The 27,149-nt window shown below is 51.0% G+C and overlaps 1 protein-coding gene across 1 annotated transcript; it reads right to left on the minus strand.

Annotated features, from left to right (window-relative positions):
* Positions 1-26,921, minus strand: LOC119442583 (growth arrest-specific protein 1). Its single transcript, XM_037707507.2, has 2 exons — positions 25,902-26,921; positions 1-1,566 (listed from the first exon to the last, which is right to left on the minus strand). Exons 1-2 carry the CDS (start codon positions 26,654-26,656, stop codon positions 1,533-1,535), a joined length of 789 nt encoding a protein of 262 aa, XP_037563435.1. The 5' UTR covers positions 26,657-26,921; the 3' UTR covers positions 1-1,532.
* Positions 26,922-27,149: the final 228 nt, after the last annotated feature.

The following is a 27,149-nucleotide window of genomic DNA, read 5'->3' on the forward strand; positions in this document are numbered from 1 at the left end:
GGTTAAAAAAAAGGTCAGGACTCGCAGGAGCCCGCTATCTTTATTTATTTGAACACTTGACATCCCAACAATTTCGCTTGCAACGAAGATGCCTCTAACTTTACTGGCATACATGGTGTCAGTTTATATACATCGAAATACGCGTCCCGATTTGTGCAGTACATTTTTCGCGCACGTAAAAAGACTGCGCGTATGCCTGCTTCTATTGTTATGCCATAGAGATACGGTGCCTATCTTGATGACTATATCAACTATATACTACATAGATACCTTTATTATTTACACAAATATAGGGCAATGCTGCCATTGTTGCGCAAGCTGAAGGTTGCTTCCCTGAGCGAAGTTCTAATATATATACTACGACAATAAATTCACAACGTTGATCTATGCGCACATCACTTTGACTCAGATAAATTTCATTCTTGTTGGCTCGCTTACAAACGAGGCCTAAACTACTTTTGATGTACACTCAGTTTACGTCTACATAGCCTACCGTTAACTAACCTGACTCCCTGGTTCGTCCTTTAAATGTTGAGAAAGAACGCAGCAGAAGTGTTGGATGTGAACCTTTGGGTTAAAGCAAAATAAGCGCGATAAATAAATAAAAAGAAAGCTAAGATGAAATGACAACTGGGAGAAGCGTGCATATACAGCCTCGAACAAAACTAAACGGAGCGTACTGATGCGTTGAAACTGCGCAGATGCGGTAACATAACGAAAACTGGACGTGTGTCTGCACCTTCTGCACACGCTGCAGCGTCTATTGCGCGTACGAGCCTATAAGCGCGTGCCGCCATGTCCTAATTTGGACGAGCTCAATTACAGCCGCGACTGCGAATCATACTCCGTTTATAGCTTTGTTCGTGGCTGTATACTCCATACGGCGCCAGAGAGAAAGTGATTCCTCATGAAGCACGTTTTCGTATAACAAGCCAGCGCTATCCATTCACTCGACTGTCGCTAAACTTCGAGCACTGCTCCACTAAGGAAGCACTGGCCCCCTAGTCAGTCGTCGAGAGCCCTTCATCCATCGCAAAATTTTCTTACATTCTTCCATTTCCTTACAGATGGCGCGGTCGACGCGCTATTTCTTTCATAGTGTTCCTGGATATTTTGCCTTAGGAATGCCTTTTTTTTTTCCATCTCACCGGGGAATTCTGTACGCGATGCACGGCCGCCCCGTCGCGGCGTTGCACCTTTAGACGACGATTCATCCGACGCTGTTAACGCCGTCGTCCCCCCCACACGCAGTGGACCCCACGCACACACTCGCGTTCTCCCACTCCCCAAACTCGGGTCCAAGCATAGCGCACTCCGACAGTAGAGACGCAAGGAGAATGTCCAGAAGGCGCCGCTTCCTTCTTCCAGCTGCGCCGTTGCAGTTTATCTTGGCACGGTTTCAGCTCCCCGAAGAAGGGTTCCGCTGTTGCGTGCAGACCGTGTCCGCGCGAGAGAGAACCGTCCGACGTCTGTATCGGAGGAGCGTCGCCACTTTTTCCGGCTACTTTCCACGCGGTCCTCTCCAGGGGCGGTCACGTCACGTCCGAGACACTGCACAGGCCGCACCTGTAACAACAAGAGAAGAAAACTTTTGAGACCAATGGGTAACCGTAGAATTAAGGCTTTCGGTGTTTTACAAACAACTTTTGTTTGTCCTCGTTCCTTTGAGTATCGTGTCTTGTGAGAAGTACACAGATGTCCTTGTTGTTTCAGGTCGGCAAGGGACAAAAGAAATCCTGCTCACTGCACGCAAAGCATTAATATGTCTTCTGTTGGACACGTGGCCTTGCCGGACAGTTACGCCAACTTAAGCAAGGCGTGAGTTCGTGCATTTTGGCGCCATTTCATACGTTATCCATACCAACGTAAGTATAGCATGCGACGCGGATACACAACCGAATCTCTCAAGGGTTCATGAACGATCGTCTTTCTCTCTATCTCTTTCGCCAAGGAATCCCTGTGGTCCAGGTGTATGCCTACAGTCATGGACTTCTCGGCTAAATTTGCGATTCTGCAGGCAACTCCCGGTGTAGGATGTTTCCTCTTCTTATAATTTTGGAATCGGAATTATTTATTTTCCTTCATCTTGCAGAACAAGTTATCGAACACTTGTCGGTTCTGTAGCCGAAGGCTAGTTGGAGGTCTCACTCTGAATCTGAATGTTAGTTTATACTTGTGCACAATTAGTTGCGTTGTTTTATACACATTCCTTTGCTCCGCCTACGAATGGAAGGACATAAATTCACATGCGTCACACGTTTTATTTGCGATATAATGTGGACTCTGCAATGCCGGACAGGCGTCACAACTGTGCATCTTTATGTGTCTGCTCGCACAAGTACGATACGACTTAACGGAGCGTTTTTAGTAACGTTTCGTTTAGTATATGCGATGTTTTGAGAAAAATCACCGTATTTATTACGAATATACAGTCAAATACCGGTAGTGCACTTTATTGGGTCACGGAAAAAGTATGACGGGCGCAGAGACTGAATAAAAGTTTCTTCATTACTATTAACTGTTATAAAATGAATGTACGGCGTGTTCACCCGTCAGAGCCCACATTCGCATAATATAATCAAGTCCTTATTATATATGACAGCTCAGGACATCGACCGGCTCTCTTCGGAGGTTGAACGAACGAGAGCATGTGTAAAATTCTCGAAGACTTTCGGTGACTTTCGCATCGCTGCATGTGGTGCGACACTTTATTAGATCGCCAGAAAACATGCCCGCTGGGTTAGGCAATCCAAAATGGGCTAAAAGTGACATCTCCAAATGTGATCGCTTTGGAATGCTACCACATGAATGAATGCCGAGAAACGACTACGCAGCTGCTATACATTCAGGTGCAATTCTTTAATGAGCTCGTAAAGCCTTTGGCTACGTCCCAAGAGTACAACGCTAGGATATAGCCTGTTTTATAAAGCATTGGCGTTAGAAGTGTCAAAGTAGAAAAAAAATGTATATGTGTGTGTGTGAAGTGTGATAGGCCGGTCACGTGGTAGAGGTAGAAGAGGATGGGAGGGAAGTGCAACTGACGGTGCAAAGGCCTGTGGTGTGAGCTCCTAAACAACACATTGCAATGTTGTTCACACGGTTTAAAAATCATGGACCCGGGACCTCAAGGAGGTGCGGCGTAATGCTGACGCATTTCTCTAGCATTTAGCGCTAAATCACCACTGAATTTTGCTACAGAGCAGTACAGTTGTCTTCATCGTGTGTCACCGAGCGCACATTTGTCAAGTCAGAACAGCGTTACTCTTTCAAGCGGGTGCTCAGTGCTGCGTGTACTCTCGCGCGCTGAGTACACGCGTTAGTACAGCCATGGTGCATGTAAGGGCAAACTATTTCGAGTCTTGCTTGCCCGGTATGCAAACAAAAAGAAAAGCAAGGAAGGTAACAGCCAGAGCTCTCGGGTGATGTCGTCGTGCAGCTTGCTATGCGCTTAAACGTCAGTCGCAGTCGCCGCCTCCCCACGGCGTTATACCGGATGTCCCGGGACCGCAGTAGCAATTGCACGCGAGCATCTCGGGGAGTCAGCGATGCGGCAACCCTTTTTCGCGCTCTACGGTGCCGGCGCGTGCCGCACAAACTTGCAGGCCGCTCGGCGCCGTGGTGCGTTTGTGCGTCGGTCCCTCACTGCAGCTCGCCGGTTTCTACGTGCGCCCAATATAGAACGGCCGCACAGTGCTCCATCCCGCAGCGCGTCGGTGACGAGAGAATGCGTTGACGGAGGCCACGCTCCGACGGCAAGGAAGAGCCTTAGGTGCTTACCTCTGCGATATACCGCGGGGCCAGAACTCGTCGAGCTCGTATGGCTCAGCTCCGCATACTCTCGCCATCCGCGGGCAAGCAAAGAAAAACGTAGTACCAGTGCGTCGATGCGGCGCGCCAGGGGTATATAGTCGGCCTCCTATAGCTCGGGGCTTCGTCGCGCTTTTCCAAACGCCAAACAAAGTCATCGCGCTGCACCGCCTCCGGGCGCCCGCCAGCCTGAGTCCGGGGTGAGCTTACGTTACTGATGAGCTATTTTTGCGTCCTCCGGAAAGGGGTAAAAAAAAAAAAAAAGGACACCGGCACGCCGAAGGACGTTCTTCGTCGTGTGCCCGTTCGGGTCATCTACAACTGTCTCCTTTCTTCCCGCGGCCACACAGTAGTAGCTAGACCTAGAGCGGCAGACCCGCGAGCGTGTTCTTCTGCGAAGTTCTGTGTGCACTATTATATATATATATATATATATATATATATATATATATATATATATATATATATACACGGCCCCAGCTTGTTTGCCTTGTTTGACCGTCGCTTGTTGCCATTCGAGAGAACAGCCAGTTAGAAGGGGGGCAGGGCCTCGCGGGCGAAGAGTGCCGCTCCTTGTATGTTTTCTTCTTTTTTTTTCATCTCTCGCTCTTCTGTTTCCGCCGTGTAGGCCACTTCGTCTCTCAATAGACGCTGTGGTGCTGTCGCTGCTCTTCGAGGACCTTGTTTCCACGTCCGCGCTTGGCGCCAGACGCGGTTGAGCGAGTGTTATCGAGCGATGCGCGGCGTCCAATTTCGTGCCGCGGCCCCCCTCCCTCCTTCGACCGTGCTTCACCACTCGCTTGCTTCCCCCCTCCCCCCCTCACCCACTTTGTTTTTTGTTGTCTCCCGCCCGTCCTTAGCGTTGTTTTCCGGAGAAAGTCAATTTTCCTATTTCTCCGCGGAAGTGTGCCCAAACAAACGTGGGGGGGGGGCAAAGGGGACCCACGTCTATAGTATATACGTGTGCTGCAGGAGAAGACAAGACTCGCCGAAACTATATAGCGTTCGCCGAAGTTCGGAGATGCTTTCTCTCGACTTCGATGACTTCGGTTACAAGCGGTCACTCTGAGGCGCGACTTGCGAAGAGGAACGAAAGAAGAGGAAGAAAAAAGCAAGCGGAAACAAGCTAAGAGGGATCCCACAGACGACTGTAGTATGCATCTCAGAAGACTGAAGTGGGCACAGCCGCGGACGTACTATAGGACTTGCACTGGAAAGCAGCAATGTGATGGGGAAGCGAGGAAGTGGGCTTAAACATATCGTGGCCAGTTTGGCGGCGGAAATAGTTCGGTGCTACTGGTCGAACAGAGCACTTCCAGAATTGTGAGAATGACACAGAGAGAGAGAGAAGAGAGAGATAACATCTTTATTTATCGCTTAGTTCAGTGCCTTATAACTCCAGGACGGCCTTGATATGCGATACTAGGGTTCCCTGGAAGATTACAGAGAGGGCAGGGCATGGACTGAGCGAGCTAGCTCGAACAGGAAATGAGGCTAAGGCGACAGGGCGTTAGAGATAGAGAGAGAGAGCAGCGGTTAGAATGAGAAATTGTCCGCGCTCTGATTATGGTGGAAAGTCTGTCGGATATATGTCTACGGATGATTCAGAGGGCATTTTTTCTTGAAGCGCATCGCGCGATAAGGTATCAGCGCGGCCACATCTCGGTGCATGAAATTTTATTTCGCGCTATATGAAGCTGCAAAGTAAATAAAGCAAGAGAAAGGCAGTGCAGCTGAACAGAGTGCACGTTTCAGTTTGCTGTATACTACGCTGGAGAGAAAGGATACGAGCGAATAACTATTACAGTATCGAACGATAAATGAATGAATAACTTAGTTTTTTAGGAAAAAAGGAGGACCGTAGGTAGCTAGGGAGTAGGGAATAGGACATAGTGATAAAGTAAGGGGAGGTATGCACTCACTAAATCCCGCGCACCAGGCCGCTAGCAACACCGAAGTGGGCTAAAGCGTGACTAGGTGATCACTGTGTTCGAGAATGTCCGTTTGTACAACTTCAATATCAAGATAGATGTAGAATATGCTGTGAGTACGTCGACTATAGAGCCGAAAGCTGTGCCGAATGAGATGTCGTATGTTGCCTCTCATAAGCAGCGGCAAAATTTGCATACGGCGGCGACAGAGGTGTTGAACCAAGAGAAAAATAAAACGCAAATGTGTACACAAACTGAATGATGCACTTGCGACGCGTAACAATCTCGCAGTTGTCTTTAATTAAGGGACAGAGATACAGAATGCGTGTAAAGCCGTTGCTGCAGGTGGACTGAGTTGCCGTTTGCTAACGGTGCTGTTATTTTCTGCTTTTTGCTAGACGATAATTTAGGCTGACTGATATCTCCCTTCGTTAAAGGAAAGAAAGAAAGAATGAAAGAAAGAAAGAAAGAAAGACGAAGAAAAAAATAACAGGGTCTTTCTGGTGTATGCGAATTGCAGTTAAAATGAACAACAAATGGTCTGCGGTTAGTCGTTTGCTTCAACGCTGTCTAGACGCGCCTGCACGAAACGCCCACACCGGCCACCACCTCCACAACGTCGGTCGTGGTTCGCACCCACCGGGGGGTGGGGGGGCTCTCGCGTCGCCTAATCGCCTGCCGACCCCTTTGTGCGGCAATTAGTCGGTCGGCCCAGGATCCCATCAGTTACTCCGGACGCCTTGGGAATTTCAACGCCCCAGCGTGACTCGGTCGTCACGTGGCCGCGGTGTACGGAGCTCCCATGCAAGACCATCACCTCTCGATTCCCGGAACACCCCTTGCCGCTGCTTCCCTCCTTGAAATCTCCCCCCTGCATGCGGCCACGGTCACCTAGCTCCGTAGATGGAAGTCAAAACCTGCCTCGGCGGCGCGCACGCCACGTCAGCCGGAGGCGCCAACGCAAATTGCCTCGCCCCGTCTCTCCGCTGCAGACGGCTTCGCAAGCAAAGCGAGAGCGCACATCTCTTCGAGCTCTTTTAACGTCCCCCCCCCTGACTCGTATTCTGCCGGCTTTCATTATCCACGTATATACGGTGCCAGGAGGCGTACGGTTCATTCTCAACTTCCTTTACTTCTTCTTTAATTTTTATCGCGCCACATTTCTCGGGCCTGCCACTCCTGTCGAGTTTCTTTTCTTCCTTTCTTTTTCTTGTTTATATTCCCCCCACTGCTTTTCTTACAACATACACAGGCGCGTGTTTTTTTTTCTTTTCGTTCTTTCGCTTTCCCTCAGGATTCGGAGAGGATGCGAAAAAGGAAAGCAAGGAACGGTCGGGTCAAAGGAAAGTAAAGACGTAATCAGGGCTCGGCTTGCGGATCCTCCTCTTCCATTCCGCGTCAGCGGCTTCAAAACTCGAGGGAGTGAGAATCTCGTACGCCGCTTCACCCTCCCTTCACACACACGCACACGCTTCGCCTTCTGCTTCGGAGAAGAAAAAAGAAAGGAAACTCTAGAAGAGGGCGGTAAGCGTTGGCGGGAGAAGATGTTGGCAGAAAATGGCCCGAAGCCGGTTTTGGAACGTTTCGGAGGAAAAAGCAGCAAGCAGCGGGCGGAAGGAGAAGACGAGGTCTGTTCACGCCGCGGCTTCGGCCACGGCGCGCCCGCACGTTCGTCGCTCCACCACTTCGCGTTTCGTTCGTTGAAGTCTCGCGGCCTGTCCCCGGCGACGATCTCAGGCTCGTGGCCCTCTCTTCGGATCCCCCTCCCTCTCTCTGTTATTCTGCTCCCGGGCCCGTCTCGACGTTACCCTCGGGGGGCCCTCCCGTGCTCGAGCTCGAGCGCAGGCTTGAGCTACGCTTCCCTACAGCGGAGAAAAAAGGGAGAAAAGCGAATCACCGCGCCCCTGGTTCGCTGCTTACTTTGGAGGCAGCGCGCACCGTTTTACGCAACAGCTGCGGCAGGGGTCGGAAGCGAAAGAGTCTTCCAAGTTCGCCGCTCGGCGGCGGCAACAGCGCGCTTTATATACCGAACGAAAAGTCAAAGAAGTTTCTTCCCACACGGCCGCAAGGCGCCGCGATCTCGAGAAAACGAGCAGCAAGAGCGACAACGAAACGAAAGTTTCAGAAACCTCCAAAGACAGCGCGTGCGTAATGGGAAACACTGGCAGCGCGGGAGAAAAGGATTTGGGAAGGGCCGTGACGCGCTAGGGAAAGGAGACGGCAGTTTGTTAGGGCTCTCTCCTCCCCTCTCTGTACGTACGTGTGTTGCGTGCGTGTGTGTCTGTGTGTTTGTGCGTTTGGCCAAGAAGCCTTCTCCGCTCAACAGGGGGGAGAGGGGGGGGGGGGGCGAGGCCGAGTCAATCCGATTGAACGAATATCCTTACGATCCGGAGAAAGCATCCCGAGGCTGAGCCTTCTTCAGCCGGTGAGTAAAGGCCCAGGCTCTTTTTTTTTTTTTTTTTTCTTTGCAGCCGTCGTGCTCTTCGTGCTGTGAATTGGAAGGACACCTAACTCGCGGGCCGCAGGTTCGTGAACTATGCGTGCCTGCGCGGAGGACCCCCGTCTCTTTTGTCAATAAAGTGAATCTGATGCGAGTCAGATGTCGGGAGAGCCGCGGTCGAGGCCCGCTCTCTCTCTATCCCGGCTACCGTCAAGGCGCCGCGATTCGGGAACCGAGTGGCCAAATGCCACCTTTTCTTTGTTCTCTTGCTTCAGCCATTTGCCTCTTTTTGCATGGTTTAGAATGCAGTTGGAAGTCTTCTTTCGCCTATGCGCAGCCTTTTCTTTATTTTCTTTTTATGTGTCTGCGGGGTACGCGAAGCCCACTTTTCTAGGTATGTATTCCACCTATCTTCCTTCCCTTTTCTTTTTTTTTGTGCGTTGGAAGAAAGAAGGGATATCACGAGACAAGAGCTATAGTATAGGCGCAGCTGTGTTCCGAAACCGTGTAAGAATCGACCGAGTGGAAGGCTACCTTTCACTGAAGCTCTTTTACTGCAGCCCCTTCACTGCAGCCCCTTTACTTTCGCCCTTCTGCTTCTACGCCTTTCCTCTCCCGACCTTGCACTACCCCCCCCCATGTCGAGATTTCTCCCTTCTCAAGACGCGCGACGGAAGCAAGAAATATGCGCGCCGGGATTTCTCGAACCAGTTTGCAACCACCGCGTCTCCATTTCTTGGTTTTCTGTGTTGCATCATTGTGCCGGAAATGGAAGAACCGTGTCCCTTGCCACACTTGTTCAACAGAGATGCTTCAAAAGTTCCATCTCTACAGGCCTATACGCTGCAGCGTAGGCCATATATTTGCCGTCGTGCCCTGTGGCTATAACACTCACGCACGAAAGCCCGCGAGTACGTCATTGATCTATTTCTCCCTTTCCTTTATTTTTATTTATTTATTTATTTATTTATTTATTTATTTATTTATTTATTATTTATTTATTTATTGAGAGAGCGGTGTACGTGAAACGTCAGGTCGGATGTTTGCCAAGTGCACACACATTCGTCTTTGCGATGCACCGACTCGATTTATAGCAGCCACCCGATGACTTCAGAGTTGAAACGCCGCGCACATGGTGACCCATAAACAAAGCGAAATGGAGAATGGCTAGATTTTAACTTGTATGACTTTCTGTATTATGATAATAATAATGCGATAACGTTGTGTGGCAAAGAAGCGTGCGCAGGAATATATTGTACATCTAGACATTCTCCGCGTTAAGTAACGGAATGCATACGTAACCCTTAGCACGGCTGGCTACGTCACCATTTCCTTTCTGAGTGCATTTATTTTTCTCTCTTCTTTCTTTCAGCCTTAAGGCGCGCATGCCGTAGCTGCTGATTTTGCAACTTATACTAAAGCTTTAAAGGTTACCTCTTAACAGGCAATGTAGATAGCTTGATGCAAACACCACGAAAGGCTTGCAGACCGACACCAATTAAAGCGGTACGTGTCACGCCACTATGCACTCAGAATTGTGTATCTCGTAAATGCCGCCATTTACAACTGACTTCTTAAGTTTTACGTTTAAAGAGGATCAACGAACTGTCGAAAAATCGCAATCGAGCGCACGTCATAATTCCTGGGAACGCTTTCGTCTTCTCCCGAAATTATTATGTTTTTTTTTTCGGGGCCTTTCCCGGGCTAGTCGCCCACCACCACCACCGAGAAATCCGGAGTGTTCCCAAGAAGCCGCCAGCTGCGTCACGAATAGCAGAGCGCCCAAATGGATCACAGAGACTGAGCAGGTTGTCCTCGCGCGTGCGTTCCTCTCTCTTCATCGGGCAAAACGCACCACCACCAACCACCGCGGTAGGTCCCTTGGACCACGTGCACCCGGCCGTACGCTCGTGCGTGCGTGAGTACCTACGTGATGGGGGGGTAGAAAGATGGAGGGGTGGGAACGGGGGGGGGGCTACGTCATAACGCACTGGCTACGCGCCTCTCACGCCTGCGTTTCCTCCCTCACAGTGCTCGGTCGGTGCGCGCTGGCGCGCGCATTCCCGTTCACCGCCTTGCGTGGGCACGCAGCAAGCACAGTGCAGCGGCGAGGGGGAGATAGCGGGTGTCCCCGCTCCGCTGCCGCGGTCTCGTTTCACGCTGGGTGGCCACGCGCGCAGGTTCCCCAGACATCTGGTCCCTTTCCCATCGTACTTCCGTGGTCCATGGTGCACTTCCATGCACCACAGCTGAGCGCCGCTGTTGCGTCTTGCGAGAGGAAGGTCCTCACAATACACCGCCACGAGCATTATTTCTTCGGTGCAGAGACCTTTCTGGTAACCTTGCGGATGCGCCTGCCGTGTTACGGCCGAACCAAGGGAGTCCTCCACTACCGTGCACATGTCCTACAGACATCCTGGCGGCGAGACTCTCGATGCTATCTGAACGGACTAGGCATGGCTTTGATGAGGACAGGGGCGACGCCTGTTCACCGCCCTGACGCTCTCGTTGCAGCTGCACGCTACTTTGTTGGCACCTGCGCCGCAAATGACGGCCGCCACGAGGAAGCGGTGCGCATGCGCTCCGAACTGGGAACCGGGGGCCCGAGACCTGCGTGGCTCACGATAAGACCCATGTGTGTGGCTTCGAGGGACGCTGCCTGGCCCGCAGCACGGGAGCACGCCGCCGTGAGCGTTTGAGCTGATAAAGGTCTTCCCCACACCGCGTGGGGAACACACTGTGCCGCGGGCCCGTTATTACCGTAATGACCGCTCATCTTTCTCGTTGACGTATCGCGGAGACAAGCCAGCGGCCACCCCACGTGGGCGCGCCGTGGGTGTTTAGACGTGGCGCAGGTTTAGACGCGAACCTATATACTGGTACCTGAACTCATGGCGCTATAGCGGCCACGGCGCTTTGCTGCTGAGCATGAAGTCGTGGGTTCGATTCCTGGCGGTGGCGGCGGCATAATTTAGGCGAGTCCGTAATGCAGAATCAACAGCGTCTTGTTGCGGCCCCGCGGACGCACATCACGTAAAACGAAGTGGTTTGGAATAAAAGGAATATACGCACCACGGCACGTCTCATTGAACGCGCGTATAGCGCTAGGGCGTACTGCATCAAATCTACAGATTAATTAGCAACGACATTAAACATTTGGCTCCCTGTGAGAGCACCAGAAACGCCCCTCGCACTGTGGGTGAAAGACATTTAAGAGGTTTAGCTTGCCCGGTAATCGGGTAAACGCGGGCGGACCGGGCGTTGGGGCGTTTTGCCGGAACCGTAAACGTGAGCGGCCTGTATGGTGCTACCACCTGGTCGCGCAGAAATCAAACAGACAAAAAACATCAAATATTGAAGTAACCATGTGTATTCTACTGATCTGCTGGTGTAAATTTTCGGCGGAAACACGATTACGCCACTGTCGAACATTTACACCAGCAGCGAAGTAGAATACACATGGTTACTGCAATATTAGCTGTTTTTTGTCTGTTTGTTTTCTACGCCACCAGGTGGTAGCACCATACAGTCCGCGAAGCACGTTTCTAGTTCAGCTGTATGCCAGCTCTGATGTAAGTTTCGTCATAGATTTTGACAGGTAAATCGGATATACTTGCAGCCATAAAATACTTATGCGTTGATGCCCCAGCGTGGCACGGCGAACGCGTGGCTTTGCTTTCCGCTTTGTCTTATTACGTCTTCCGCCACCAATTGCGTTTGTTCTTCACGAGAGGCCAGTACACGGTATAGTGCGAAGAAACTGGCGCAATAGCTTTTTACGCTTACGAAACAACATTACAAAGAATCTGATTGTACAAGTAATGTCGGTTTGTATTTAGTAGCTCCATAGGTTTAACATTCGCAAACAAGAAAACGTTCTCACTTAAAAAAAAAAAAACAAAAAAAAACCCTCTCCTGTCGAGGAGAAGCGGGTAAGCGAAGCTTGTCGTGTGTTTCTTCGGTGTTCCTCCGAACGAATTGTACTGACGAGTACCACGTTGTGCTCGAACCCCAACCGGTCGCACGTACTGCAGCTGGCTCCGGTACAAATTTTAGCAATGTATAAGCGCAGCGTAGAGTTTTGCTTACCAACATCACAAGAAAGATACCTTTAGTTCAAGTTATTAAGTTATTCCCCTGTCCACCTTCCTGTACCTGGACTATCTTTCTGATTCGGTTGCAGACACATTCCCAACATCCCGACGCAGAGTCACAAATCCCCCCGTCCCCGGTCGTTATACCGATTCCGCTCTAATTTCGTTCTTTTGACCATTACAGCTACACCTGCACATTCCAGGGCACATGAATTAAGAAGAGAGCCCCTGGGCCTCGACCTCTCTCTGCCATCTCAATAGCGGTCACCTAAACTGCACATCCCCCCCCTCCCTGTTAATCCTTTAGGAGATCCTCAAAATCCCAATGTACAGGTATATAGTTCAACAGCGCCCCTTCTCTCTTTCATGATTTCTGCAGCCACGTCCTCAGCATTCCGACGCACATGGTATTAACAACGGAGCTCCAGAGTTCCTGTGCCGTCCACGTTTCGCTTGGCCGGCCGCCACGAAGCGACGACGCGGCACAGCGGTATATAGAAGAACAGGAGCCATCCTTCTTCCGGCCCAGCGGCCCGCAATCCGCAATCTCGGCTCGGCCGTGATCCCCCAAGCACTGCGCCGAAACCGTCGAGTCGAAAGGAAGGAAGGCACAACAAACGCGGCGAAAAGATGACCCCACCACATCACGGTGTCGGGGGATCTGGCAACGATGGCGGCGGACCATCGGTGCGGCGGTCCCCGTCTCCGCCGCACCGGTTACACCGGCCAGCGCTAATCTCCTTCCGCGGCTCTGCCGCTTGTATATACGGGGTGTGCGGACGGCCAGCTGAAGACGAGCCCACGGCGGACACCGCGCGCGGCCTTCATTCGTGGCGATGCTAGAACCACGGGCTCTCACGGAACCTTACAACAGCCAGAGGAGGGGTGAAAGAGAGGCTGAGCACCTTCAAGCCGATTACGAGCGCTCTCCCCAGCAAGCAAACGGGGGGTTCGCGTTGGGCCCCCAACAGCTATACGCACAAGACACATCTTTCCTTCTGCTGCTGTCGCGATGACCGGAGTGAGACAAGAGCACCAGGAAAAGAAACGCTCGTTGTAACCCCGTTCAAACGACAGATCTAGCGCGCGAAGAGAGAGAGAGAGAGAGAGAGAGAGAGAGGGGGGGGGAAAGCAAAAACAAGCGCTATAATAGGCCTCGCTCGCGCATGCTTGTCTCTCTCCCTCGATCCTTACGGGCCTTACACATATATAGCTGGCGGTGGGGGTTGACTTTTCTTTGGTACGGCGTTGTCCTTTTGCTTTCTCGGCGTAGCAGCGGCGAGAAAGCGAAGAAAGATGGTGAGGGCTTACGAAGACGTCACATAAACTCCGCGAGACAGGCCGAGCGGAAGCGTGCAGTTTACGGGTGCCGATCCATCACCACGGCTCCGCGCCCGTGCGCGGGGCGGCGTCTCTGAAGGCTAGCCGCTGCCGCCGCCGCCGCTGTCACCACCGCCAACGTGGTACCACCACCACGCACGGCACGAACGCGACGTAACTCTGCGCACACTCCGTCCTTGCCTGGCTGCGAAATTGCCCAGAGAGAACTATGTGCCGCGAAAAGTCAATGGCAGGCTATATCGTTTCTGACCTTATAACGTTCATTGTGAGCCATAAACAGAGCGGCCGTTAGCAGAAACAAATTTACGACCGGCTTTCAAAGAGCTATAGAACCTCGAGAGATAATAATAATAATTATAGTAATAATGAAAGGCAGATGTCTTAGCGACTCCTATTGGTGCTTCCACGTAGTTGAGGAGACATGATTGACCGTAAGGAAATTTAAGTTACGGTCGACACTAAACATGGCAGTGAACGATGGAGAACCGTCGTAAAGTTTTATTTCTGCCCAGCTCGTATTTTCTAACGATTCATTCAATCTTCCACTCATATTTTCTTCTAGCTGTCGTGCAATGTGGCTGATACCCGTGCTTTCGAGCGAATGACGAAGGGCGAAGCCAATGAGAAACTGATCGCTACAAAACGCCGCTCCTATAACTGAACGTTATGTTAAATTGCATTATTTACCACGCAAGCGCGCACCTGGAATGTGCACGCGCAACGTGTCCGTCAACCGACTAGCGGTAATGGGGCCCGCGCTGCCGCGCGTCGACCCTCTCCCCGACGAGGCTTTTCAATATAACGTGACCGCAACACGCAACCGACCGCTGGATGATGATAGAGATAAGAAAAAGAAAAAAAAATTGCCCGGCCTGAGTCCCTAATCCTTCACCGTTGATCATACCCCACTCCCAGTTAACGCTGACACACGCACGCACGCACACGCCAGTGTTCTCCCGCGGACGTTCTTTCCGGGCCTCAGGTCGCCGCCCACAAGCCACGCGGCGGCGTCAATACCAGACACGCAATTTCGACCACGCCCCACTAGCGACGGCCATTCCTTCCCCGCTATATACAACGAGCTTTTCGCTCTTATAACCCCTCCCTCGCCCAGCTGCTTAGCGCACACCACCAAGACAAGCGAGCCAGTTGCTGCTTTTATATAGCGTTCATCGAGCAGCGCAAGGCCGCTGCCAAAGTGCCAGCAACACTGCAGCAGCAGCAGCAGCAGCAGCAGCTGAGAGGCTTCTCCATTCGTGGCGTTCTTGCCGCCGCTCGCGCTCCACGGTCTCGAAGTGCCTCAGCCAGACTCGTTTGGCTTGTCCTGGCGGCCGGCCTGCCGGCAGCGGCGCGTGGGCTACCTTGTCCGACCAGTTGATGTCTCTATTGGGCCAGCATCGGTCTTTTTCTTTATCTCTCGTCTTTTGCTTCGCCTGCAGGCGCCAGAACCAGGCTCGCCGCCGGCCGACGTCGGCTGGCAGTGTCGTCCGCCGCGGGCCAATCGGCCGGCCCTTATCTGTCCTTTCCCGGCAACAGTCGGGAGAGCGCGCGCGCCGCTTTGTTCTTGGGGCTTCGGCGCGCTTTTGTCTTCTCGGCGTCGTCGTTGTCCGCTGGGCGGGAACCTCGCTATCCTTTCCTCTTCTCCGCGCGGCAGAAGCAGCGGCGCGCTGGCCCTTTCTGAGCACGTAGTGCTTTTCGAGCGAGCGAGGGACAGAGCCGCTGCTCGTCGGAGGTCGCTCGCTCGCTAGCGGCCGACAGCCGTCCGCGGCATGCCGCCGGTCGCGCGCACTAGAAAGATTAAACGTCCGCGCCGCCTATTGTTGTCCCTCTCTCGGAGAGCTTGAAAAAGCGCCGCACTTACGACTGGGCTGACTTTCTGTTTCTGCTGCGTGCGTTTGTACTGTATACGCATGCAAGGTCGTTGAGTGAGTTTTGCCTGGCGTTTGGTTTTCGGCGTACCGGATGAAAGCTATCTCTCCGAACGAGTGGACGCGTAAAGTTGTCGCGCCTTTTGTTCCATCCCCTCGCGTCATCCGCGCTTCGTGTCTCCTTAACTATCCCGCCATTCTGTTCTCTGGCGCCAGAAACGGGACACGCGAACGAACGCCGCCTTGCCTATTTCATCCTCTTTCTCTTGCGTGAAGGGCTAGAACCACCTAAATAGAGGCGACTAATAAAGCACGCAGAAGCACCGAATCAGCTTGGCCCGTAGAAGTAGCTATTCCGAAACTATATTTTTCAGTGCTTCGGCGGATAAAGTTAGTCGCTATAGTCCGATACAAGTCAAGAGAAATGCGGCTTTTCCCCGTCGAAGGACCCCCTTCCTACCAATGGTGTCGCTGCGTCAAAGTGATGTCGCAGCCGACCGCCTTACAACTACGAGTAGCGCCGTTGGAGCCCGGTTTCTCTGAGTGCATCCGCACGCACAAGTAGTTCCGAAGGATGCCTTTAGTTTTAGCGAAATAAAATCTTAGCTGAAATTCTTTATCTGCTCGCTACAATACAAGAGGTGAAAGGGCTTATTTATCAGTTGGAGTAGTGTGATGAATTCCAGTAAACTGCAGCGGCGGCTGTTTCCCGATGGCGCGGAGCGGTGACGCAGTAGACGACACGCCCGAGCGATCGCCGTTACCGAGCGTGTCAAAAACTCCGCACGCAACACACAAACAAGGCATTTCACGGAATTCACCTTGGGATATGACTGAACGGCACTAAAGTCAGCTTGAGGGAGCACGACCTCACTGACGTCGCCGGTGGGTAGACACGAACAGCGGAGGCGGCCATTTTGATAAAGGTCCGTAAGCGCAGAACAACACGCTTTTTTTTTTTCTCGTGACCGCGGCTACCGCGGCGCGAACGGGGTTCTTTGAGGGGAAAAAAAAAAAAAACCGCATTTGTCTTGACTTGTATCGAACTATAGCCGTGAAATGAATGCCCTCCCCCATCCCCCTCCCAAACTTCCTCTTTTGTTTGCTTGTTATTTTGGCGCCAAAACAGAATCGCCGGTACTTAAGTGCGACCTCACACACTTCAAAGCATTCTGTCGCATCTGGGCCCATTTTAGCGCAGAAAAAGTTATCAAAACTTCGTAGGCTGAGTCTGTGGCCCATTCAGAATGCAATGTATTCCTTCTTTATCGATAAACAATTGACTACACAGAAAGAGAGTCTCTCGAAAACCATGACATCACGGGAAGCAAATGCGGGAACATCAAAGGGGCGTTGCCGCGTCGCTACCCGTCTGTCTTCGTTGCTTACTTCCTTTTTCCTTACCAAGCCTCCACTCGCGTAAGTGACCTTTTCGGTATTCTAGAAAGGCAATTTCGTAATGCGCATCTTAACTTAATATTCCTATTTAGTGTCATGCAATGACGTCGGCAAACGTACTTGTAGAAACCGAGTAATGGTTTAACTTTGCAGACATCCGCTAAAAGATTTACACTTGACAGTCGTATAGCGACGAGACACCCGAAATTAAACTTCTTTAGTTCTAGTCCTTCAACGACGACAGCACGCATGATGCGCGATGCCGCAGCTCACCGTGAACGTACGCCTCGACTCGTTTAACGACGTTGGAAGCAGTCTGCCGAACTGCCTCAGACTGCAGAACTAACGCAGATAACAGTTATACACTACGATACTCACTTTCAGAACGAAAAAGAAGGAAAGAAAGAAAGTAAACGAAAGGCTTAGCTCACGCGCTACATTATATAGTGGCACTTAAACTGTTATGGCCGACACAGAGGAGGTTTCACTAAGTCTGTGGAAATGTGATCTGAGGTCGAGGCTAAGGCAGAACTTTCGTCAGCGGGAGCACCTCGCGAAGCCGTCTCGGAGAAGGTCATATAAGGCGTCTATGAACGTCGTAAATATAGCAGCTAGCAGCACATGTAGCCAAACCTTCTTTTCTTTCTTTCCACACCAGTTTGAAGAGATTTTCTCGGGTTTTCTTCTTACGACGATGGAAGGTTCATTAGTTTCGAAATGACGTCGGCGCACCGGGAGACATGTCCGAGCTCATAAGGCCCTAGCACTAGGTCGTCCACAGAGCGGAGTCGAGGCGTTCGCTGAGACTAGGAAGTAATTATAAGAAAACTGCGCCCCGGCCAAATTGCACTTCTCATAGCGGCTGCGTCCGTGTGATTAGTCCCGCGCCGCGAGAACACCCATTTTAGTCTTCAACGTGGAAGTACTTTATTAGTAACAGTGCGTGCGCCCGACGCAAGACCATCCATTTTAAAGACCGCTCAGGAGTTGGAGCAGTAGTATATAGAGCAAAAAAGTGCGCCTTATACTGTCGTCGAATGATTTTCTGTATAGTTGCTGCTGCTGTTTTCTGCGATTTTCTGGGAGCGACGGGCACCGCTGATAGGCATTTAACGTGCTGCGGTTTAAAGAAGTGGTTAATGTCCGCGCTGTTCTTACGCTTCAGCAAATGAAGAAATATTGCGGTTGGTTTCAAGCGGCAAACTGTACCTCTTCATTTTAATAGTTATCATGCAGTACTTTGCGTATTTTCTCGTGGCACCTGGTGAAGCGGTCCTGGAGCACAGCGTCGCTCCAAGTGGTGTATCGGGGATGTGAAGCATCAGTAACATACCGTCATTAATTCGACGCGGGTTTTAAAATGAAATCGGCTCTGCGCAATCGCTGATTGGTTCAAGAAAGGCGCCGCAGTTTCACGACTGCTTGCAGCCATAATCGAGGCAGAACAGTAATGGCTGCACAAATCTGAGGCTTGGCGTTTGAAAAAAGTCTGCATTTCTTCTTATCTTTCAGTACCCCTGTCTTGAAGTGTACGATATTCAACTAGGCGCGACACCGGTTAATTTTTATCTCTTCTGCGGTTTTTCTCTCCATAAATATAGCAATTGAAGACCAATACTGCATGCAATTGTTGATTCATCCTTTCTTATTTAATTTCTCTCTCTCTCTCTCTAAAGTTTCGAAGAGAGCTATTCACCTAACGGCAGTTAGGTCGGGCTGTTTTAATTGTTTTCTTTTTATTTCGTGTTACGACGTACACGGGCATACTATATTAAAATCATATTGAAGCCATGTTAGCACATAATAGCACGTTGGGCGCCCAAACTTAACGAAGCATCATCAACATTAAGCACAGTTTGGGCCTGCAATCTGGGAAGTAATTAAGCGGTGGGTTGTTGAGACAAACCACTAAATTCTGCATATAGTATGTGGACCTGAATATAATACGAATGACAGTTTAGATGCGTCACGACTAAGGAACACATGGATCTGGGTCATAAAATGAGCGAACTTTGGTGCTCAAATACAATACGAGCAGTAAGTTTGACCGGCTAAAATATGAAACAGAAGGTCGTATCGTGCGCAGAATTTACGGTAGTAGTGTCAGGCCGCGCACTCCCCCAGAAAAATATTTCGCAAGAACTTTGGTTTACTGCGTTCGCTATCACGTATATGACTGCGCAGCTTCATACAAACACTATTCTATAGCGTACGTATATACTGCTTCGTCAACCCTTATTATGTGCCCTAATTAGCAAAATCATCGTGCCAGGTCGCAAACTTTCACACCATTTTCTCAGCAGCATCTGAACGACGGTCGTGCAATCCACAGGATAGAAAATTGTCGCCGAAGAGAAATTCGTTGATTGAGAAGGCATCAGCAAACGCCAATTTCTACGCCTGCAAAATGATGTCTACGCACCGCCTTATATTAGAATTCATGGCCACACAATTGGGGTAAGCGGGCCGGATGAAACGTCAAGAGAATGAGATATATGCCAGCATGTTGTCGTTATATATGCGTCATGCAAGAAGAAAATGTCACAGCTGCAATCCCCACGCAAAGTTGCGAATTTCTAACACAGCAACAGGCAGCGGCCCTAAAACGTTGTTATCAGGCTGTATGTGTGCCAGTGTTAGTTCTGGGTTCCATTTTGGTTTCTGAAAGACCACGGAAAGGGTGCCGCCCTGTAGATCAAGCGTATATTGCGTAGCTGCATCACTGTCATTAGGTTGCTTTTCCTGTGTACCTCGATCGATCGTTCGGTTTTAATGCTCCTATATACAGTGACACGGGGGCCGTGAAATACGCTATAATAGGCGGCTCCGGGTTAATCTCGACCACCTGCGGTTTCTTAACACTCACCCAGAGCAGGATACACGAGCGCTTTTGCACTCCGCTGCCATGCTGCCGCCGCGGCTTGGAATCGAACACGCCACCTCGTTATCACCATTAGAACGCCAGTGAGCTGTCGTGGCCGGTTTTCACTATACAAAATTCTGGCTGTGACACAAGTCACATACGAGTGCGGAACGAAAGGCTCACGCAATAAAATAGTTCAAATATCTCGCTTTTATTCATTTATTTATTATAATTTTTTATTTGTAGTTTGCTTTTTTGTGTGCTTTAATGAGGTTCATCGATAACTGCAGAGGCGACGTTTCAAGAGCCATGACATACGGTGGTGAAGGCGTGTAAGTTCCGAGAACAGAACACACGTGTTCTTGCGAAAATAATAATCACAAAACTGAAAGTATAGTAAAAAATTCTTACTATAGGGTTTCGTGTTTATGTACCCTATCGGGTCAACAAAACCTAATAGCAACAGCGCAAACGGTGTCAGTGAGGTGGAAAACGATGATGCAAGATCGACTGCGACTCACTTAACTCGCGATGATAGCGCGTGCTGAAGGAAATGCACCTTGCCAGGGCAGGATGATCACTTGGCTATAACAAGTTCAGCTATAATACCGCAGCAGCGCTCTTGGCTGCCGCTCAGCATCATAAATCCCTGCGTCGTTTGAGGTCGAGTCCGGAGTTGAAGCATAGCGTGTCGCACATTACGTACGTGACACATACGGCAGCACCTCAGTGCATATTCTATACCACACACAGGCACGACACGGACCAGTTCACGTCGGCATTCCCGTAAAACACGTGTTCGCGGTTTACGCGGCCGCGCCATGTTTGAGGAACACGACTCCGGTCAGTTTTACATCCCAGGAAACGACCGATTGTTAAGACTTTCAGTGGGCTACGATTGGGTAGGAGCAGCAAACGTTCTTAAGAAAAAAAAAAAAAAGAAATGAGAGAGAGAAAGAGAGCGAGGGGAGGGGCTCATAAGGCGTATATGCTTGACAGACGTCATACGTGAGCCCTGTACTCTTGCCCTCTGTGGGAGGAGGTTGGAGAAGGGTTTCGCTGGACATCACTAGAACATGGAAGACGGCTACAAAGGACCGCAAGTTGTTTTTGACGGCCAGAGTTTGGGAGGAGCGACCGCGTGTTTACTGCACTTCTGCGATTATCGAGATAAGAGCGCACTATGGACCTGTCGGCTGCGTGCGACTCAAATATGCACAGTATATCTCACATCTTCGTCGTCAAAGCTGGGAGGCTAACGGATGACAAACGTAGAGCAAGCGTTGCCCTCTAACTCTCCTTAACAGTGGTGCGAAATTGCACAGCAAGAAGCAAGGATCTGCTCGCTCGACAAAACTTATAGAGATGTTACTGCAGTCGGTGTACGGCCATTCTTGCTCGCCAAATTTCAAAATGAGACTCGCGCCATTGTGTTGTATGTGGTAATCGGTTCTCCAATAGAACGTCGGCTGTCAAATATCGTGTTCGAAGCAGCTGGGCCATTGGTTCGGGGCCCACGCTTAACTTAGCTATTCCTTTTCTCATGCCATCGTCATTTTCTTTTAGCTCGATGTTATGTTATTCAAACAAGTTCGTGTACTCGATAACGCAAATAAGAGAGAAAGTTCAATGATAACTGGAAAGGTTAACCTAGCGACCAGCGTGGCATGCTACTCCAGGTGTAGCAGCTGTTATCTAGAAAATGCACAGTACTGTCTTGGTCATGTCCCATGATGTTCTAGGCTGCTAGAATCACCTGTATATATAGTTGCCCTCCGTACAAGCATTACACTCGTGCGAGGTATGGCCTTGTGTGGCTCGCATAGAGCTCGCGATGCTTTTCTCATGTCATCGTCATTTTATTTTATCTTGATGTTCTCTTATTCAGACAATCTTGTGTACTCGATAACGCAAACCAGAGAAAAAGTTCAATGATAACTTGAAAGGTCCTACGTACCGAAACCGCGACCTGATAATAAAGCACGTCCTAGTAGGGGACTACGGAATAATTTTGATCATATGAGATTCGTTAACGTGTGCCCAATGCATGGTGCACGAGCGTTTTCGAAATGCGTTTTTTTTTTTCTCGATTGGCCCGCTTGACAACGCGGTCTATTCTATTATTGAAGCCCTATATACCTGCAGAGACACACCAGTGCGCTTCGAAAAAAGCTTCCAGCTAGGACTCCTAAGGCATTCTAAATTATTTCCGAGGTTCGTACCTCATCAAAGGGCCTGTTAGGAAATATTCTAATCTCAATTTTTCAATTATGCCATCCCCCCCCCCCCCCCCCCTCACCCCTCAAAAACCGTCCCGCTATTTCGTTTACGCTTCGCCCGACCCGAGGAAAATCGAGTGCACCTCGATTCCGGAAGACTCCGGAAGATCTAATTTCATTGCATAAACGAAGAAACCATCGCAGGAAAGAACCCGGATATTACCTTATGGTTTTAGGTGAACTGTATAATATACGCATGCAAATACATCGTCGACATTGCTCGGCGCGGTCCCACTCGGGGAAATAACCTTCTTTGCTTTTCGTACTTTCTGCGGGCTCCTTCCTTGGTATCTGCGCTAGTTTTAATAGCTTTAATGACAACGCAGGAAGAGGGCAGCGCACCGCGCATCAAGGTAATATCCGGTTTCTCTCCTGAGATAATTGCGGCGGAAAAATGACTCCCATCCGGGTCCCTCTTTGTGTTCGCGTGGCGATGCGAAGGAATCCGACGCGTTTACTTGAGCTCTCCCATTTCCTGGATCGATCCAATGAAATTGGAATCTTCCGTAGCAGCAGCGGCACAACCTCACCCCCTACCTCCCCCTCTTCTTTATTTTTTTCTCTCGAGCTGGGACAACATAAGCGAAAAGGCGGAACGATTATCGGCGAAAAACTGCGAGAACTCGCCAAGTTCGCAAAATGGTTTCCGCCCCACAAGGGAAGAAGACCCGACCCGGGAAGAACTTTTTTTCCCCTCGGCGCGGTCTCATCGCGTGCCTGCAGGAGAAGACCTCTTACAGGGAAGGGGGTGGGGGACGTGCAGTAGTCTCGACGTAATGGGGATGCCATTACGGACGCAATTTATACGAAGGCCCGGTGCTTGGCTTACGTAACGGCAAAGGTAATGCGTTTGCTTAAGGAAGTCGTCCTTGATGAGACGGAGAAAAGGTCGCCGGTGTAGAGGAAGTGTAAGATAAGTCGGTCGACGCCATCGCGAACAGCCCACGTAGCCGGTGAAAGGATTTCCCCAAGACTAGATAGTTGCTCACGCGGCTGCCGCGCTAAAATGTTGAGATAACGACGTTCGTTTAGTGAACGTGTTCAACGGTACAAGTTTGGCAACTCAGCCGGGATGTCGCGGTTGCCGCCAGCGTTGACAAAAGAATCAAAACGCGCGAGTTTCAGCGTATCCACACGCCGGTGATCTAAACCTGTTATCGAACAGCCAAGGCGCGTGGTCTTGATAGGCATGATCGAACGTGGCTTCATCGAGTTCGCTTGAATGTCGCTTACACGAGATAATATTTGTTTATCTTTTATTTGTTCAGCACGTAAGTGATTGCCACCTGCGGCCCTGTTGACAAGAACTTAGACCACTATAGTTTGTATCTGTGGACGCTTTACAACCTCAAGGATTGCCTTGAGGAACGCTTTAAGCATGCGCACGTTTATGTGTTCATGTGCGTGTGCGTTTATTTCTCACACCCTTTCTTTCGTCCCTCGCCGTCTCTCCTGAAGTAGCTATGGCACTCCAGGCCTGCCGTTAGGATCACCTCTCCAGGTAACCTTAAACTTTATCTCTTTCTCAAATCCGTTGACTGTGTCGAGAAGATTTATCACAAACAGGCGCGCACGGACTTGGTTCCGCTGGATAGCAAACAAATATTAACGTTGTAGCTGCACGGTATAAATGTTCTTGGAAGAAAGCGGCACGGTTTGAAAATACAGGTACACTGTGTGTGACCAGGCACACTGCCAAATCCCATTTACACTAAACGCAACCACCGGATCAGATTGGACTGCCATGCTTTCTGTGGGCAGAGAGGGAGAGAGAGAGAAAGGAAATAACGGTACTCTGAACAGTCAATGCTTAGCGTCGGTGATATTGACGGTGCTATTACAGGTTATAAGCATGTAATACCAGCCGTGCTGACATTGAGGCCAATGCGTTGGTTAGCTAGCGACGAGTCAGTGTACGTAGGCGAGTAGTTTTCGCAATGATCTTCGTAGCTAAAGATTTGCACGATTTCTTGCCTTTCCACAAGTACACCAGAGTGAATTAACAAAGGCGCATTCACACGAAGACTAAGAAGCGATGATGCAACATACACGGATTAACGCAATCAGTGTACGCAAGTTTAACTGTCGAAACTTCCACGGCAATCAGCCTCGTTAAAAAATTTTGCACAGCAGTGAAGCCAAGACGATTTTGGGGCTGCGGTAGTACATGCTCTTAATCCCCGCAGTCATGCGCACGAAACCGGTGGTATAGAGTTTTCTGTGGAAAGGTGTCGTTTAGTGTGGTTAGGTGTGATGCCGTGTTGAAATCCATCCTACTGCGGCATATTTAAGCCTGGGAGACACCATTGCGAAAGTGAATACTGCGAGTTTTAAGTGCATGCAGTAGCCTCCTTTTGTTCGCGAGCAGTGAGTTTCTGAATCCGAAACAATGCAACCGGCATAGAGAGCACGTTTTAATGTGAGAAAACAGAAAGGGTAGAGGTCGGCCGAAGGAGCTTTGCGACCGGTATAGGGCCATAAAATAATCATGGATTGATCCCCGAGTGATGCTCTCTTCCTGTAGAGTTCGCGCTCGTGTTAAAGACGCTTGTATCACGGGATTCTGAATCATGCGTTATCTTGTACTACACGAGATAACCATCGCTAACGTCTTCTTGTCTATCCACTACAGTCAGTAAGAACATGCGCGGTAGCCGAAGTGGCCACCTTGGCTATACGCAAATAACAAGGGATCGCTGATGATACAATCCGTGACACCTGTATACAGCGCGCGATATGCTGCGTTTGAGATAGATGGCTGCTGCCGGCGTCTGCTTCCTCACGAGTATACATAAAATAAAAAAGAACCGCTCTTCACTGCCTATGCAGCGTTCGTGCGCAACAGGACAGCGCTCATGAATTCAGTCGCTCGCCAGAAAACGTTTACTGCCAAGCCGACCTCCCGTTAAAAGTTCCCGTTAAAAGTTGCGATCGGACACCTAGTACGTCGTTAGGCGCGTGGCAGACGTGTCGCTTCATAAAGACCTGGAAACGTTCACAGTTGCGTATTATGTAAACATTTTCTCCCAGTGTTCCCGTCATAGAAACTAGTGATGTTTTGAGATTATGCGGAAGGGGACTGCGCGCCAAGACATCGCGTAATGCATCTAGCAGAAAGCCATGCGAAGGTGCGAGGAGAGTTGGCTTTATACGACGAAACAGGCCGCGTGGCCACACAGGCGGACAGGGCAGTAAAACTTCCCACATTCTTTCGCAGTCTCGATACTTTTATCGCCGCGCGCACGCGTGTACTGCAAGGCCATAAGAAACACGCGGGGCATAAAAACGTCACAAGGCGCGATCCTTTCTCGTCTAGGTTATGAAAGAAAAACTGCGGTGACATGTGGTGCAGTAAACCTGTCAGGAAGTTTCACACCGACCGCACATCGGCCAAGACGCAGGTTCTGTAAGTACACCACGCCAGGATATTTTGGATGTGGAATCTTGTTTGGTGCATATTCAAGCTTGTGATCGCAAGCTGAAACGATAGTCTGATGGTACACGTTCGTGGCGTTAGTAGTGCATAAGCGCGCATATCCAAAGGCGGGGAATGATCTTCCGTAATTCTATCTTGCAAGCAGGTTTCCTGTTGTAACTTACAAGCTTACGGTTAAGCGCAATTTAAGGCAAACAAAGCAGAAAGTGATGTCACTGTTCTGTCGATTTCGGTAAAAAATAATTGCCAGCACTGACGCGATTCTGCGGGGACATGTGCGGAGTCACTGCATTCATGCAGTAGCATCTACTCATACTGGCGTACATGACTTGTTAATTAATGGAAATTTAGGACACGGCTTCCTCGCTGCTTTACTCCCTGACCACCGTCCAGCTCTAAGACACGCCGTATACGCACACGTCGGAGACAGCCGGCAGTACTCACCGCGCAGCGACAGCGACGAGAAGCAGCGTGACGGCGAGTGTCAGCTGGGGCCATCCGGCCGGAAGCACAGCGGTTCCCGCAGAACCGGGCTTGGGTGTCGTCGATGGTTCCTGCCTGCCGTAACACAACTGGTCTGTCCTGTCGCGGATCTTCTGGCAGGGAAACTCCTCGGAGCCGTCGCAATAGCACGAGCGCAGCGTGTCCGATCGCGGCTGACGGTTGAGGATGGCCAGACTGTTGTTGCACCGCGGCGTGCACCGCTTGCCGTGGAACGCGCCGCGGCAGTAGCGGTAGTAGTAGGCGAGCGCCGTGCCGCACTGGGGCTCGGCCTCGCACATCCAGAAAGCCACGCTGCACGGGATGCGCGCCCCCGGGGCAGTCAGTTTCTCCACGGCCTCGCGGCACACTTCGACGCGAAGCTTGCTCTTGCGGCACACGGCGTTTTCGCCGCACTCGCAGTCGGAGAGGCCGCGGCCTTCGTCCGTCGACGTGAGCGCGGCCAGCGCGCGTTGGCAGGGCACGGGACACTGCGGGGCGCCCGCCTGGATCACCTCGTTGCACTGGTACAGGTAGGCGTGCAACGCCGAGCCGCAGCCCTTGCGCTGCGCGCACCGCATCTGCACTTCCTCGCACGAACGCACCTGAGGCGCGTCCTCGTTGTTGTCCGCCGGCGTGGCCGAGGACGACGACCGGCCGCAGGCGACCGCCGCCACGAGCAGCAACACGGCCGAGAGAGCGGCGTGACAGGCACTCATACCGGCGGTGGAAGCAGCAGCATGTCGGTTTTGGCCTGGCCCAAGGCGAGCGAGCCAGCAAGCGCGCCGCGCGCTCTCGAGAGAAAGCCGGCACAGGCAGCAGCAGGCAGGTCGAGTCTCCACGCGGTCCGCTCGATCTTTCGCTACTGACTGAGGTCCGCTTCGTTTTTTCCCGCTCCTCCGGCCTCCGGAGGGGCCGGCACCGGGGAGCGAGAGGGCGACGACTTGTTTTCTTCCAGCTGGAAAGGGGAACGCGAGCAAAGGGAAGTGCGCGCTGCGCTCCCTCCCTCCTTCAAAGTGTCTCTCTCTCCTTTCCGGCTGTTTCGCCCCCCTCCTCCCGATACCCCCTGCTGCTCTTCCCACTTCGCCCTTTCACCGGCAGCCCCCCTTCTACCGCGCGGCGCGCAGGTCGCTCTTGCCATCTCATCCACTTTCTTCGCGTGCGCGGGGCAGGCCGCGTTCGCTCGCTCTGGGACCCCGTGCCGCGGCTTCT

The sequence above is a fragment of the Dermacentor silvarum genome, chromosome 2 (genome assembly GCF_013339745.2).
Source record: "Dermacentor silvarum isolate Dsil-2018 chromosome 2, BIME_Dsil_1.4, whole genome shotgun sequence".
Lineage (NCBI taxonomy): Eukaryota > Metazoa > Arthropoda > Arachnida > Ixodida > Ixodidae > Dermacentor > Dermacentor silvarum.